The sequence below is a fragment of the Xiphias gladius genome, chromosome 8, assembly GCF_016859285.1.
Source record: "Xiphias gladius isolate SHS-SW01 ecotype Sanya breed wild chromosome 8, ASM1685928v1, whole genome shotgun sequence".
Classification (NCBI taxonomy): Eukaryota; Metazoa; Chordata; class Actinopteri; order Istiophoriformes; family Xiphiidae; genus Xiphias; species Xiphias gladius.
In genome coordinates this window covers 22,913,077-22,926,711 of record NC_053407.1, presented here as the reverse complement: position 1 = coordinate 22,926,711, position 13,635 = coordinate 22,913,077, and the positions used below count along the sequence as shown (strand labels likewise).

Below are 13,635 nucleotides of genomic sequence, written 5' to 3'. Positions count from 1 at the left end.
ACTGAGGTGCTGCAGTGGGTCTATAGCAGGTAAGTTCCAGCTGTGTGACCGTGTCAGTCTTTCACTAGCCTGTAAATATGGTGCTGTGCGCCGTGCTCACTAGTGGACACTTCAAAGACGTAGGCTACGCACAGCAGGGTCTCCAGTGTGTCCCTGTTAGTCACCACCTGTGGACAAACACAGAAGATCCTGTTCAGTCATGCCAGGATAAAAACCTACCTAACCTTGATTACTCATGTTTTTAAAAAAAATGCATTAAACTTATATTTAGCCATGTTTGTTAAGTGATCTGCAACTTCAGTGATGTAACCCGAAGACCACCAAGATGTTTGAAGGGATCAGGAAATGTGAAAGCTTTGCTCTGAGATGTATACAGGATATCAAAAACTCTATGTATATAGAATAAAACCCTGCATGTAGCAGTGTATGGCAGCAGTTTTCACAGAATTCAAAACTCAGCAAAAGGGAGGATTTATGTAAGAAACACTTGTATTTTCATCTGACAATTCAGGGCAAGTTACAGTTACAGACAACATCTGTAATCGGCTTACAGATCCAAATCTGGTTCAAGTTAGCAGTGTTATTATGTGCCTTTTGTTGTAGTCAGATAGTTTTCAATCAAAAACAGTAAGACAATACGAGAAACATGACATTAACAATCAAACAAAGTGAATACAATAGCTCTTTTAAATCATTTTAGCCTCTTATTTTCATAACTCTCTTTAGAGGAGATACATATGGCACTGTACATATTTATTCAAATGCTCAAATAACACAAGAGATCGGCGCCAAAAACAGTGATATTTTATGGATGTGCCAAGGAGGGATTCTCAGTCTAATTTCAATTACTTTTCCTCGTTGTAATTCATATTTAAGTCACTAGGTGGCACCCTGAGGCAGCCAAACTCCTCTGTAGCAAACATCTCCTGCACATGCATGTGTGTAAAAGAATCTAAATCCAAAAAAAAAAAAAAAAACAAGCACTAGTAAAATGAGATGAAAACACCACCAATGACAACTCTCTCATGCAGGTCTTGATGGCTAGGTTTGGCTCCTTTGGTATAGAGACCACAGTGTATCATGGTCCTCTTCTTATTCTTTTCACTCTTCACACAAAGCCTGTTTCAGCTTCCACAGTCTCAAATCCACCTCTTCCTCAGCAGTAGTAGTGTTCCTGGGCACGCTGACCAAGCCAGTGTTTCTCTGGGCTCCTGACCGAGTTGTAAGGTTTCAGCTCTAAGCTCACGGAGGAAGCAGTCCATTGTTTAGCGTTGTTGCTCACTGAGGTGCTGCAGTGGGTCTATAGCAGGTAAGTTCCAGCTGTGTGACCGTGTCAGTCTTTCACTAGCCTGTAAATATGGTGCTGTGCGCCGTGCTCACTAGTGGACACTTCAAAGACGTAGGCTACGCACAGCAGGGTCTCCAGTGTGTCCCTGTTAGTCACCACCTGTGGACAAACACAGAAGATCCTGTTCAGTCATGCCAGGATAAAAACCTACCTAACCTTGATTACTCATGTTTTTAAAGTGAATCTGCCCACACTTTTTTTTTTTTTTTTTTTTTTTACACACACACACACACACACACACACACACACACACACACACACACACACACACACACACACACACACAGCAATGTTACCACTGATAACATTGTCGCTGTTCCTCGGAAATGTATAGTGTATCCTTTGCAGAGTGGAAGAGCCTCTGACAGTATTTAAAAAAAATCACAAGACTCTGCTGAAATCCAAACAAACTCTGAAGGGATTGGGTTGGAGAAATTGTAAAATAGTTAACAAAATAAAGAGTAATCAGATGAGTTCGTATAATATGTAACCGCATTATGTGATTGCAGGATTTTAAAACTTCCTTTATCTAGTTTCTTTGTGTAGTAGAGACGTCCATCATACAGGCAGTGGACGACGTGATTGACTAATGTCTGGTAGTTAGTAAAATCCTGGTAAAAGTCCAACATAACAGTTTAAATCAAAGTTATATTAATTTAGTTTACAAAGGGGCTCACAGGGCCACGTTACAGAATATAGAATAAATTAAAATGCAATGTGTTTTCTTGATTTAAAAAGTTTCATCTTGTACAGTACATTTACCACTATACTTTTGGTTTTGGTAGAGCCGTGGCTTTCCAGTGCAGTGCCAATGCATTATTACTATGAAGTTTGTTCATACATGCCTTTAAATTTAAATATATATGTTTTTTAAAACAACAATGAATATTAGGCAAAAATATAAATATTTGAATTGAATTTAAATCTAACGAGAGCAGCACATGGTTAAACAAACATAAGGCAGTTACCTCTTTAGTAGCAGCTCTTTGAATGTAGTTGTCATTTCCAGCATAATCCTTTACTTTTAAGATCACTGTTCCTTTTAAACAACCACTTTACGATCATACTTACGGGTCTAACATAGTCATTCACCACACACAATATGTATCAGACCATACTAGGCCAACAAATCTATGTAGAAGGAATCAACAATCACGATAAAGTGATGATGAACCGTTAAGTAACGTTGATATAGTATATACTACATAGTATAACACACTACTAACTAATAATGAACAATAAATGATACATGATCTCTGTCTCTCTCTGTTATTCTGTACACAAGACTAGTTTGTATCTAAAACACGGGAGGAGTGTGGCAAAGCAACAAGCATAAAACAAACACAAGGCTTCATAAATTCATTATGCTCAATTGCATTGCACTGAATACAGCACTTGTTACATGAGGCATATTGATCCGTTGTGCTCAGCCTTGCAGTGTGGAATCTGCGTGTGCATGCATCTGTGTCTGTGCACATCTGTGTACGAGCTGCTCCCGGTTAATATGAGCTAAATCAGCCCATTGAGAACCCTAATGACATGCTGCCATGTAGTCGTCAGTGTGGGCTCAATATGGTCATTGTCCCCTTGGCCAGTAGGAATGCAGCCGCCAGTGGAAGGGGCACTGATGTCTTTCAACCCTAGTGTCGAGGATCACTTTGCTACTATGGTGATACCCTCCACCCTATTCACTTCCTTCTCTGTGTCTGCTCTCTGAGGAGCACACCGGGTCATTCAGAAGTCCAACTTACAACAGAAACAAACAAACAAAAAAAAAAAAAAAAACGTGAAACACTGCTGCTAATAGGCAGTAAAAAAAAATGCCACCAGCTGTTAATGGTCTGACACAGTTACACATACGAAATATCACAACACAACTATATTCATTTAGAGGCCAAACAGTTTTCCTGTACCACACAGTTGCACAGTTTGCACACCTGCAAAAACACTTTGAATTTGAAAGAAATGACCTGCACACATACTGAACGTCCACGTGGCCCTGTGTGCTTTATCACATCAGAGAGGCATGAATGGAACTACATGAATGATGAAGGACGATCACTGTGTTTCAGTGCGTCATTGTGTTGCAGACAATGAGCCATATCCAAATTCATTTCAAGTCACAATAAGCTGTTTTTATGCTTCTTTATACCTACACAGTAAGCAGAAGTTTCTGAACAGGGTTATTGCAACAGAGCTAATACAGTCTTGCTAAGACCAATAGGAAAACCTGAATACCTTACATTATACAGACTGAAACACTAAAATCCGCAGCTTCTATGCACACACATATACTGTATTCCCCTGATTCTTGTGTGTACCTGTAGGATAGTGAAGTTCTCCAGTACGCTGTTCATCATGTACTTCTCTGGCAGGTGTTTAAGCTTGTGGATGAAGTTGATCATGTATTCACATAACGGGGAACGGTGGATCCGAAACACGTAGCGCCCATTCTCAAAACGTGCATACTCCGTCTAGGTAAAGAGTATACAATAGACTATAAAGGCTTACAGTTCAATATATGAGAACATTCACCACATGGAAACACAGTGAAGGATAAAATGTGAAATCTTTTGGAAAAAAACCAAACGAACAGGGATACATCTTCCACTGAAACTCAATTGAATACATTGGATATGAACATCTATGTGATAAGCTGCAATATGTGTAATATAATATACCTAATGCAGCATGTGGCATGCCAGATATGACAATAAACATATTTCTCGTGACAACTATAATCAAATGATGAAGCCATTAAATATCATCATGTGGCCTACTGAGGCAGATGGCTCTACCTAGGGATGTGTGTGTATGTGTTTATATTGTACAATCCATCAGCAGTGGGTGGGGGCAGGGCCACCATTGTGTCTAGTTAACGGGAAGCATAACAGTTAGTCATGCAGGGGAGATTTGTGAATCACGTCGGTTTCCTGACCACAGATCAGTGGCAAATGCCTGGAATCCATCTCCACGACTAGCAGTTATTCACTCCTCCGGGTGACAGTTGTGGTTTTTGACATGGTCATGACCTCTTAATGTTGAAATATCGCCAATCTATCGGGCAATCAGTGATGCAAACTTCTTGAATTGTAGCCAGAGATACTGTATAGGCTGCTGTTGATAATTGTAGGAACTCTTCTGTCCCCAAACATTGGGTTTTCAACAAAACTGATCTAAAAACAACTAAAATTAATGAACTCAAACTATGAATGCCATTTACTGCATTTATAGGAAAATAAAAGATAAATATAACGATGAAGTTAAAGTAAACAAAATTAACAAATTATGAAATTAGTCACTGAAATGTCCATTTAAATTGTCTAACAAAAATGTATTATTTTCTGTATTAATAATGGCTTAAACCAAGTGAAAATTTCAGAATTTAAAAATCAGAATTTAACCCATTACGTCCAATGAAAAATTAAGAAGTCATGAAGACTGCATTTGTACATTATTTAGAAGCATTTCATGTGTGCAGGGAGTCCGCAGGCAGTCACTGACACTGATGCACATGCTCTAAGGCCCGGTGAACAACTTTAATTGTCATGAATTGTTCTTGGAAAAATGTTTCCAGTCCCTTTGACACATCAGTGCTACAGCCTCAGCAAGCTCAACCAATCACATGGTTATGGCTGCCTGCATGAAGCCTGAAAAGGCAAAACAAGGGGGCCAAGTAGTGAGCTGACAATAACAAGGTGACCTTGTTGTGTGCATCTCTGCTTTCATCAGCATTATGATGGCTAGATAGTAGGTGAACGCTGTAAAGCTGTTAGTGTGGGAGACAAAATTTGGGATTTTGATGAGTGAAAGGGACATGTGACCCTTGTCCCCAGCAAAAATTATGCCCTTGAAAGCAGTAGCTGTAAAATTTTCTTCTGTACATTGTAATGGCGCGCTGCTGCCCTTTGGCTGCAATCACACATCAAGGTTTGCTTGTTTTTGCTTTCTGAAACTTTTGTGTTACAAATATGTGACCTTCCAGGAAAAATAGTAATATTTCATAATAAATGTAGGGTAAATGTCTTTCTACTGACATACTCTAGTGTAAGTTGAGAAATAAAAAAATGATTCTTGATAACCCCCAATACCCTTGTCTTACCTCCACTTTCTCCACCACCTGCTTGCCAAAGGAGCAGACTTTGGTGGATGAGGTGATAATCATGTTCTCAGAGCTCTCATACTGGCTGGAGACACCGTAGAAGAAGCTGCTGTCATCCTGCAGGTTTACACTAAGATCCGCCTGGAGAGAAGATACATATGATACGTCATATATACACCTGTCAGTCTGACCCAAGAGGAACCACGACTAGTTAGGCATCCTGGTGGTGTATGAGCATGTATGAGGATTCGCTGCTCCTCTCATTGAAGACATAAACCCCTTTTAGCTGAAGACATGTCAAGGATATACAGTAATGGCTCCGTAATCTATATCAAAATTTCAGCTCATAGATATGGATCTTATGAAACGTGTGTGTTTGACAAAGATGCATGACTAAGAGTGTCGCGGCTCAACACCGCTTCAGATTGATTCTCTGTAAAGCCAAGAGACATCCAATGGCCAGATCCTAGTTGACCGAAGGTAACGCTGTCAAATCCCACCTCGAGATTCCCAAGATGCTGTTTATCTCTTTGTGTTGGTGTCTGTTTTGTTGTAAGATGATAATGCATAAGATTTTGATCTTTAATCTATTTTCAAGAGGTGTTGTGTTTCCTGCATTCACGAGAAGGCTCCAATGTGAATAATCCACTGAACTGGAAATTTTCTGAGATCGGTGATGGAGCCCATGGTTGGAGCCAAAGTTACTTTTTAAATTTTTACCCTATTTTTTATTCCTAAACATGATATTGAAATGCAGTCCAAAAAAAATCCTTTGTCATTTTTGCAAAAAGGAAACCTCTATGTACTCGACTTCCTGCCTGCATGTTGAAAATACAACCTCTCAAGTTAAACTTAAAAGGCAGCCAGATTTCGAGTTTCTTCATCCTCAGGTGGATGCAGAATCATCTATCTCTGATCCACTAGTCGAAAGTTTGAATTGAGGCGAGTATAATCTGATTTTGGATCAGACTGAGGTGCCGTCTCCTCCGTCAGACAGCTGGGCTGTTTTACCTTTTCCCCTGTCAGGCTCTTGTCTCCTAATGGGCCATTGAGACACCGCTCAGCCTCCTCTCATCTCTTCATCACCCGTTCATCTTCATCCATGGCTCATGTAATTCCTCTATTTGTCTTCATCCCTGGGGCCTAGTGACCCTCCCCAAACCGCCATTCCCTGCTTCCCTAACAGCCTGCGAGGGAATTCATCCAATTACAATCAGCAGTGTGCAATTGGCTGATTAGATCATGGTGGGCAGGCTGGCTGTGTAACAATTTAGCAGAGCCAGCTCAAATCAGATTCCCTCAGCACTTCAAAGGCGTGAGACAATCCGTTAGGACAGGGCCACGGGCGCTGTGGGGGTGAAGACGAAAGTGGGGAGAGGGACAGGGCAGCCAGCGGCCGACAGGGGGGTTTGCTGGAAATTCAATCTAGAATGCCATAGCTTTGGAGGTGGGCCAGCCGCCTGTCACCGTCACCATGCCAACCTGCGCTGCAGCACACCCCCCAGTCATGACCTGCCATGTGGCTGTGTCACTGCGGCAACATCAAATAGGCTCTTCTCGTCTTTTACAATGGCATAAATAAGGTTATTGTATTTTCAGATGTGTTGAGGATTTCATCTTTCTTATTTTCATGGCCAAGAGCATCTTTCCCCCTTCCCCCCCCCCCAGGTATTGGTGTTGAAATGCCCAGCTGTTTTGTAGCATTTCTGTGTTTTGTCACAGATGCCTTGAGAATTGGAGGACCCCTTGGGATACGGTAATATGAACAGACAGAGGGGACAGTGTTATGTGTTTGTTTTCCTCTAGCGTGAAGCTGCATTTGTCTTAACTGTTGACTCCACCAGGCTCTGACACGAATCAAAAGAGTGATATTTCACTGATGGCCGACTTGTTGGTTACGTGCCACCCACCTTTTCTCCTGCTGTCCCTATCTCTTGTTCACATTGTCTCTATCCCTATTTCCATTCTCTGCTCTTTATTGCTGTCTTGATCTCTTTTTCTTTATGATATATGGCAGGGCTACTCATCCCCTCCCTTCCCTCACCCCTGAATCAAATGCCATGGCTCGACCAGCTGCTCTTTCCAAGGACCGGAGAAAAATACTTGCAATATGGTGTCACTCACCGATGTCTTTTATCTTTCCACAATAAATAATGTGGCACTCAAACTTGTGTGAAGGGTAATGCCATACGTACAAAGCCATCGGGTGGCATGAGATTGCAAGACAGCACTTTGAACTTGACATTCACGGTCTTTGGCACTCCAAACCACATGTACAGTATATCTGATTTGCAAGTCACTTGGGGCCTTAAAGTGGAAACAGAAATTTTTTTTTTAACATTTTTCCCCCTCTAGCGTTTCCAAGTGGTATTAGTGTTGGCGCTGCTGTCGCAAAGACAGGATCACTTTACGTTTTCAGTGTTGTGATAAAGGCAGAGTAAAACACCCAGTTGTATTAAGAAGTAGGCAGGTTTGGTTACTCACTGCTGTTGTAAAAATAATGCCCACTGAAGGTCGGTTTTGAACCCTCTAAAGTCCTGGAGCTCTCTCCATCAAGTGAATGCCCATCTGAGGTTCACTCTTGCTTTACCTCAGTTTCTATCACTCTCCCTCTTCGCCTTCTTTGCCTACTCTGACAGCGGGGCTGTTTTTCTTTTGCCGGAAAGAGTGTCCACAGTTATCCCGGTTGTTCCGCCGTCCGTTTCCACTACCTGGGGAATGCTACCGATAGCTACCAAGAAAAACAAAAGCGCTATCCTCTTCCTGTTTTGGTTGCACAATGGCAGATGCACTTCCTTTGTGCCGTAAATTGAGTCTTTGTTTTCCCAGGAGATTTCGTACCCGGTGGCAGACAGAATTACATAGTGAAAGAGAGGCTTTTAAGTAATCTAACCGCCAATAGTGTCAATATTCTATAGAAATTACATTCTGCAATCAACATTTATTTCATAATGCTAAGTTAAAGCAAAAAACCTGTCTATTTTCACTTTAACATGACACATTTTTGATCAAGTGGATCAAGGGATAATGACAATCACGTTTCACAGTAGTGAAGGTGATGGTTTGTTACCATTCTTCTCTGATGCGGAACTGTGTGTCTCCAGCATCAACATCCAATCTCCAGAACCAAACCACAGTAGTTTAAGAACCCAAAGGTTGCAGAGAACCTATGATGATTTCCCATATCTTCTCTTTCAGAGTGTCACATCAAAACTTTCAAACCTGCAAAACATTGTGGATGACGATCCCCCATGGGAAAAGTGGAGACCGATCACCAACGCTGTGTGTAAGGCTTGACCTGCTGTGGCAGGTGGATGCTGATCTGTTCACTGAACGCCACAGCAGGACAGCCATTGTCCACTGTGGTTTTCTCTGGTAGCAACAGCTCATCCACCCCTTGTATGCACAGCAGGTTGTTCCAGTGCTACTGGAACAACCCTGTCAGTCCCTCGGTGTTGGAGTGGGGGGTTATAGTAGACAAAAGTATGACGCTTAGCCTAAAACAAACTCTCATAAGACAAGGGTCTCATGACTCTGAGATGCTGCATACAGTCAAACTGTACATGCCCTTTGTGGTTAAAAACATGAAAAGTTTGTTTAGGTCCTTTAAGATTTGGCCCATTTCGGGCAGACTTAATTTCATTTCACTTTATTTATTCTAATCTATCCCTGAACAAATCAGAGATATGGGTGGTGATTTGGAAGTCTGGAGTTCCTAAAGAAGTGTACTTTCACTCACTCTAATCAGGCTTAAAGTCAACGTGCCCACATATCAAAGAGCAGCAAAACATTCGGTAAAGACTTGATGATTTGACCTCTTCAGAACTTTTGGGATTAAGCGAATGTCCTTTTAAAGGAGCGGTTACCCTTCTTTTATTCAATATATGCGTGGAGGGAGGTGCCCTGAAGTAAAGAGGAGGGCGGGTTTGTAACTGTGTACGAGCTGTGCATGATACAAATACCAAAGGTCTTGTCCTGAGGTAAAGCATGGTGGCCAGATCAGAGAGACGAACAAAGTAGATGTGATCCATTACACCCTCATACTCCCCGTTTCTCTGTCTCTCTCTCTCCAAATCTCTTGCATTTTCCACCGCTTTTCAATGACATCATGCACTCTCCTCCATCTATCTGCATCTTAAGTTGACTTTGTCATCATGCTTCACTCTCTCATCTCTCTCAGTGTGTTATGGTAAATTGGTGGTGTTGTGTGTTTGTCTGTGTATGTGTTCTGCTGGGGCTTATCTATAAATAAGTATATGGGGGGGGGGTGTCTAATAGTGCAGAGACAGGTGCCTAGGATCACATTTCCCCTAGTAAAAGATCAGGCCTGCCACTCTCCCCAAGGCTGCTGTCACACACAATCACAAATACACACACAGGCACACACACACACACAAACACCACCATTCAGGTCACTGGAGCAATGACTTTCCATTCATTCTGGGCCTAAATTGCACTTAAGTTCCTGTAACTCCAAAGCTTAAGCTATCTCAACACCATTAACGCCCGCTAGGCCATTAACAGCCAACAGGTAATACAAAACATTAACAAGAGTATTCACTGTACTCTCACTTCACCTTTATGACTTGGGAAAGATTATATGGTCTGTTGATGTAAGAAACATGCACAAAGTATCAGACTGAGCTTTACATAAATAAAAATTCCCTTTAATTGAAATTAGTGTTTTATCATTTGAAAATCAGTTAAAAAAATTCAACTGAAGTTTGAGGAACTAGAATAAGGACTTGTCTAAAAATTTAAAAAAAAAAAAGGTAACAAAATATTTTACCCAGAACTTGACGAGAAAGAAAGCGTTGTGTGGCCCTTTGTCAAACAGCTCCTTTAGGCCTCCTTTCTTCTCTGGGAACTTGTCGTAGATCTGCCTGATGTCCACCGACTCCAGGTAGGGGTCGCTGTAGCTCGGGTTGGACTGGCCAATATGCACAAACAGGTGCTTGTTGAACTGATGAGACAAAAGTGCATATCAGGAGATGAACGGAGCCAAAAATGTCAAATGTCCAGTTTGCTAAATTGACACTAACGCCAAGTGCACTGTGCACTCCAAGACATCTGTCACATTGGACCTGCTGTTCCATTGCATCATATTTATTGTAATATCCTATCACCTGTCTCAAGGGTTCCACCCTTTTTCCCCACTTGAACCATTCAATACCATGTGATGTGCTGTTGTGTGTATTCGTGTGTGTGTGTACATCTATCTGTGAATACATTTTATCCTGTAATCTTTGTGAGTTGCTGTGATACCCTGCACCAAAAAACCACAAAAGATTAAAGAATTACGCCCAAATATCCAGTCTTTTTCAGGAGACCTGTGACATCCATGTCCTTAGATTTTTTTGTTAAAAAAATGTTACTATTTGGTTATTTTCATGTTGCTGGTTATCATTTCATTGTTCACTGTGTATGCGATGATTGAGTTTTGAATCTCACAGCTCACGCTAACTACTGGCTCTTCATCTGTTTTATTATTAACAGCTCTGTGCCAAGGTCTGTGCCAGTGAGTATTTTTCCTTGAAAAAAAAGATATCCAGCAACAAGGGTCTAAGAGCATTCAGTATGTAAAAAATGTCCTCATTTAGACAGAAACTGAAATATACAGTGTTAATCAGCAACAGCCATTTAGTATAAAAATCAAAAACACTGAAACCTTGTGAAACATCGTGAATAAAGTGGGTTTTGTTCTAACGCACCTGACTTTCAGGTGCGCAAGAACTTTGTCGTAATAGAAAATGATTTAATTAACGAAATGAAAATTTTGTTTGGTTGAAAAAGACCCCTTTGTGGAGTGCAGATAAGACAAAGTCACCTCCAGTCTTGTCTACTCACAGTCTCTGGGTCCTGAGGTTGTTCCAGGAAGGCAGAGAACTCCAGCATTCGCAGCTTAGAGCTGGCAATACTTCTACCCTGCCAAGGGGGGGCACCGGGAGACATGGACAGCCCTGCTGTGCTTTCATAACCTGCAAATAAGAGGGCAGTGAGTGCGTAAATGCGTGGTTTGAGTGTGACAAAGTAAAACTTGAAAACGCAGCGACGTTGCAGCTATTTTTCTGAGCTTTGTAGGAGCTCTTCATCATGAGCCGGGTTGTCTCATCACATTGCCGGCGTGACAACCTTCTGTCAACACAGCTGGGGGGAGAAGGAGCACCCACCTGTTATGGGGGCCGGGCCGGACGCTTGCATGGTGTAACTCTGCTGGGAGAAGGGCTTAATGCTGGAGAGACGAGACAGACGAGAGGGAGAGGCATGTTATGCACTGTCTCGGCCTCACGACCCCATCTCACATACTAATTGGACTGGCTGACCTCTAAAGATGCAGGGGGCAGAGTGGTATGCTGAATGTCAGACAGCTGAAGACTTTTCTTTAAATTGCACTGATATGTTTTAATTTGTTCTGAGATTCACTTCCTGACAGAAATTTATCTAATGGTTATTAGGCTGATCACATGAAAAATGACTGGTGGATACTTTAGCACTTGAGAGTAGAACGAATGGCTACTCACTCTTCATGGCCTCCTGGCTGTCCTGGAAGGGCCCCGTGCCAAAACTGGTTAAAAAAAAAAAAAAAAAAAAAAAACTGTATTACTCAGTTCCACCTTGACACCAATTCTCACTCAGCAATTGTGTGATTGTGTCTGTTGTAAGCAGTTCAAAATAGAAGCGGAGAGCTGAGAAGTGTAACTTAGGAAGGGGGGGGGGGGGAATCAAACTTAAATGTGTCATATCAAAAAGAAAAAACTGTGTTTGTTAAACGTGGAATAAATGAAACAATGCAAATAAAGGACTTTAACTGTGAATTAATTTAATCACAGAAGTTGTAGAGGGGTAAAAATCATCTGCGGCCAAACGGCAGGTTCATAAAACGAAATAGTGCAAGCAGTCTCCAATCTGTAAAATTCAGGCAAACTGAATGTAGAACGAGGGACGGAAGTCACAAGATTAAACTAACCAACGTCCAGGAAAATGATGGACATGCATCATCATTATCATGTATATCATGTATCATCACTGCTATGAGGCATTAAAACCATAGACTTTGGGATGACCGCAAAGGTTTTTTTTTGTTTTGTTTAATAAATGTAGCTACTGCTCAGCCTTTCAAGCTAGTATGAATAAAATGGTGGAGGGGGCACTGGTTAGGGACTCACCCCACCGGCAGTGGGATAAGCTGGCCTGGACAGGCCCTGGAGAGCCATCTTGTTCTGGAAAGCCGTGGGTGAGATGATCTGGGCTGAGGACATGGTGGCCATACTCTGCAGGGCCTTGTCTTTGGCAGCCTGGTCCTACAGGGAATGACAGAGAGCGAGAGTGAGACAAACAGACAGTTATGCAAAGGGAGAGCGCTCATCAGACTCCATTTAAGTCAACTCCTCAATTCACCGGCAACACAAGCAGAGCCCTAAAAGGGGAAATGAAAAGGCTGAGGCCAGCTTGCATCATCGGTGAATCCCTGCCAGGCAGAGAACTAGAGAGAAGGTGATATTACAGTCAAGGGCCTTTGGGTCAAGAGTTAAGTTTATTGCTTTGGCAGGGGCAAGCCAGTGATGACAACTAACTTCTGTTGGAGGTCATATCGGAAGACAAGGCAGGCAACAGGGTGATATGTTAATATGGTAATCATAGTGGCATCAAAACTGCAAAATGCTAATGCCATTGAAAATAGCTAAAAAGTAGGTGATGGCTAGAAAACTGTCTCTCCTGTGCGATATTGTAAAGTGATATGCTTCTTGTTTTCGAACCCCCTCCTTCAGCAGTTTCCAAACCACAGAGGACTACATGCACTTGCCGCCCAGCCCTAATGGGCAAGGCCACACGGTGCATTCTTCTTCCCAGAACTGGGTAACACAAGGGCATAGCTGAAATATGGGGGGTACATGTGGTAGGGATCTCAGTTACACCAAAGACGCATTTAAAAAGGCCTGTGACAGGGGCCAACCCTGTGACCGATGTCAGGCTCTGCCAGCTGAACCCTCATGGCTACCGTCCAAGGTGAGGGAGAGTCCTGTTGCCTGCTGTGACTGCGGGTATGCCATGAGGATGAGAAATGTAAACTGAGAAAGTACTGGGGGGACAGGGATGTGTAAGCTCTCAGCATACCACACAGGAAAACTTTTATTGAGGTACTTACCAAATGTAATACCTGGAAGGAATAATGCAGGGATTAATT

General features: G+C 42.1%; 1 protein-coding gene across 1 annotated transcript in view; it reads right to left on the bottom strand.

Annotated features, from left to right (window-relative positions):
• Positions 1 to 503: 503 nt before the first annotated feature.
• Positions 504 to 13,635, bottom strand: part of LOC120792898 (transcriptional enhancer factor TEF-3-like) — a 39,698-nt gene continuing 26,566 nt past the window's right edge. The window contains exons 6-13 of the mRNA XM_040132292.1: positions 12,617 to 12,751; positions 11,972 to 12,015; positions 11,621 to 11,682; positions 11,298 to 11,428; positions 10,240 to 10,413; positions 5,451 to 5,591; positions 3,670 to 3,822; positions 504 to 1,447 (exon numbers count right to left, since the gene is read on the bottom strand). Of these exons, the coding sequence (XP_039988226.1) occupies positions 1,334 to 1,447; positions 3,670 to 3,822; positions 5,451 to 5,591; positions 10,240 to 10,413; positions 11,298 to 11,428; positions 11,621 to 11,682; positions 11,972 to 12,015; positions 12,617 to 12,751 (954 nt within the window). The 3' untranslated portion in view covers positions 504 to 1,333. The remainder of the gene's footprint in view (positions 1,448 to 3,669; positions 3,823 to 5,450; positions 5,592 to 10,239; positions 10,414 to 11,297; positions 11,429 to 11,620; positions 11,683 to 11,971; positions 12,016 to 12,616; positions 12,752 to 13,635) is intronic.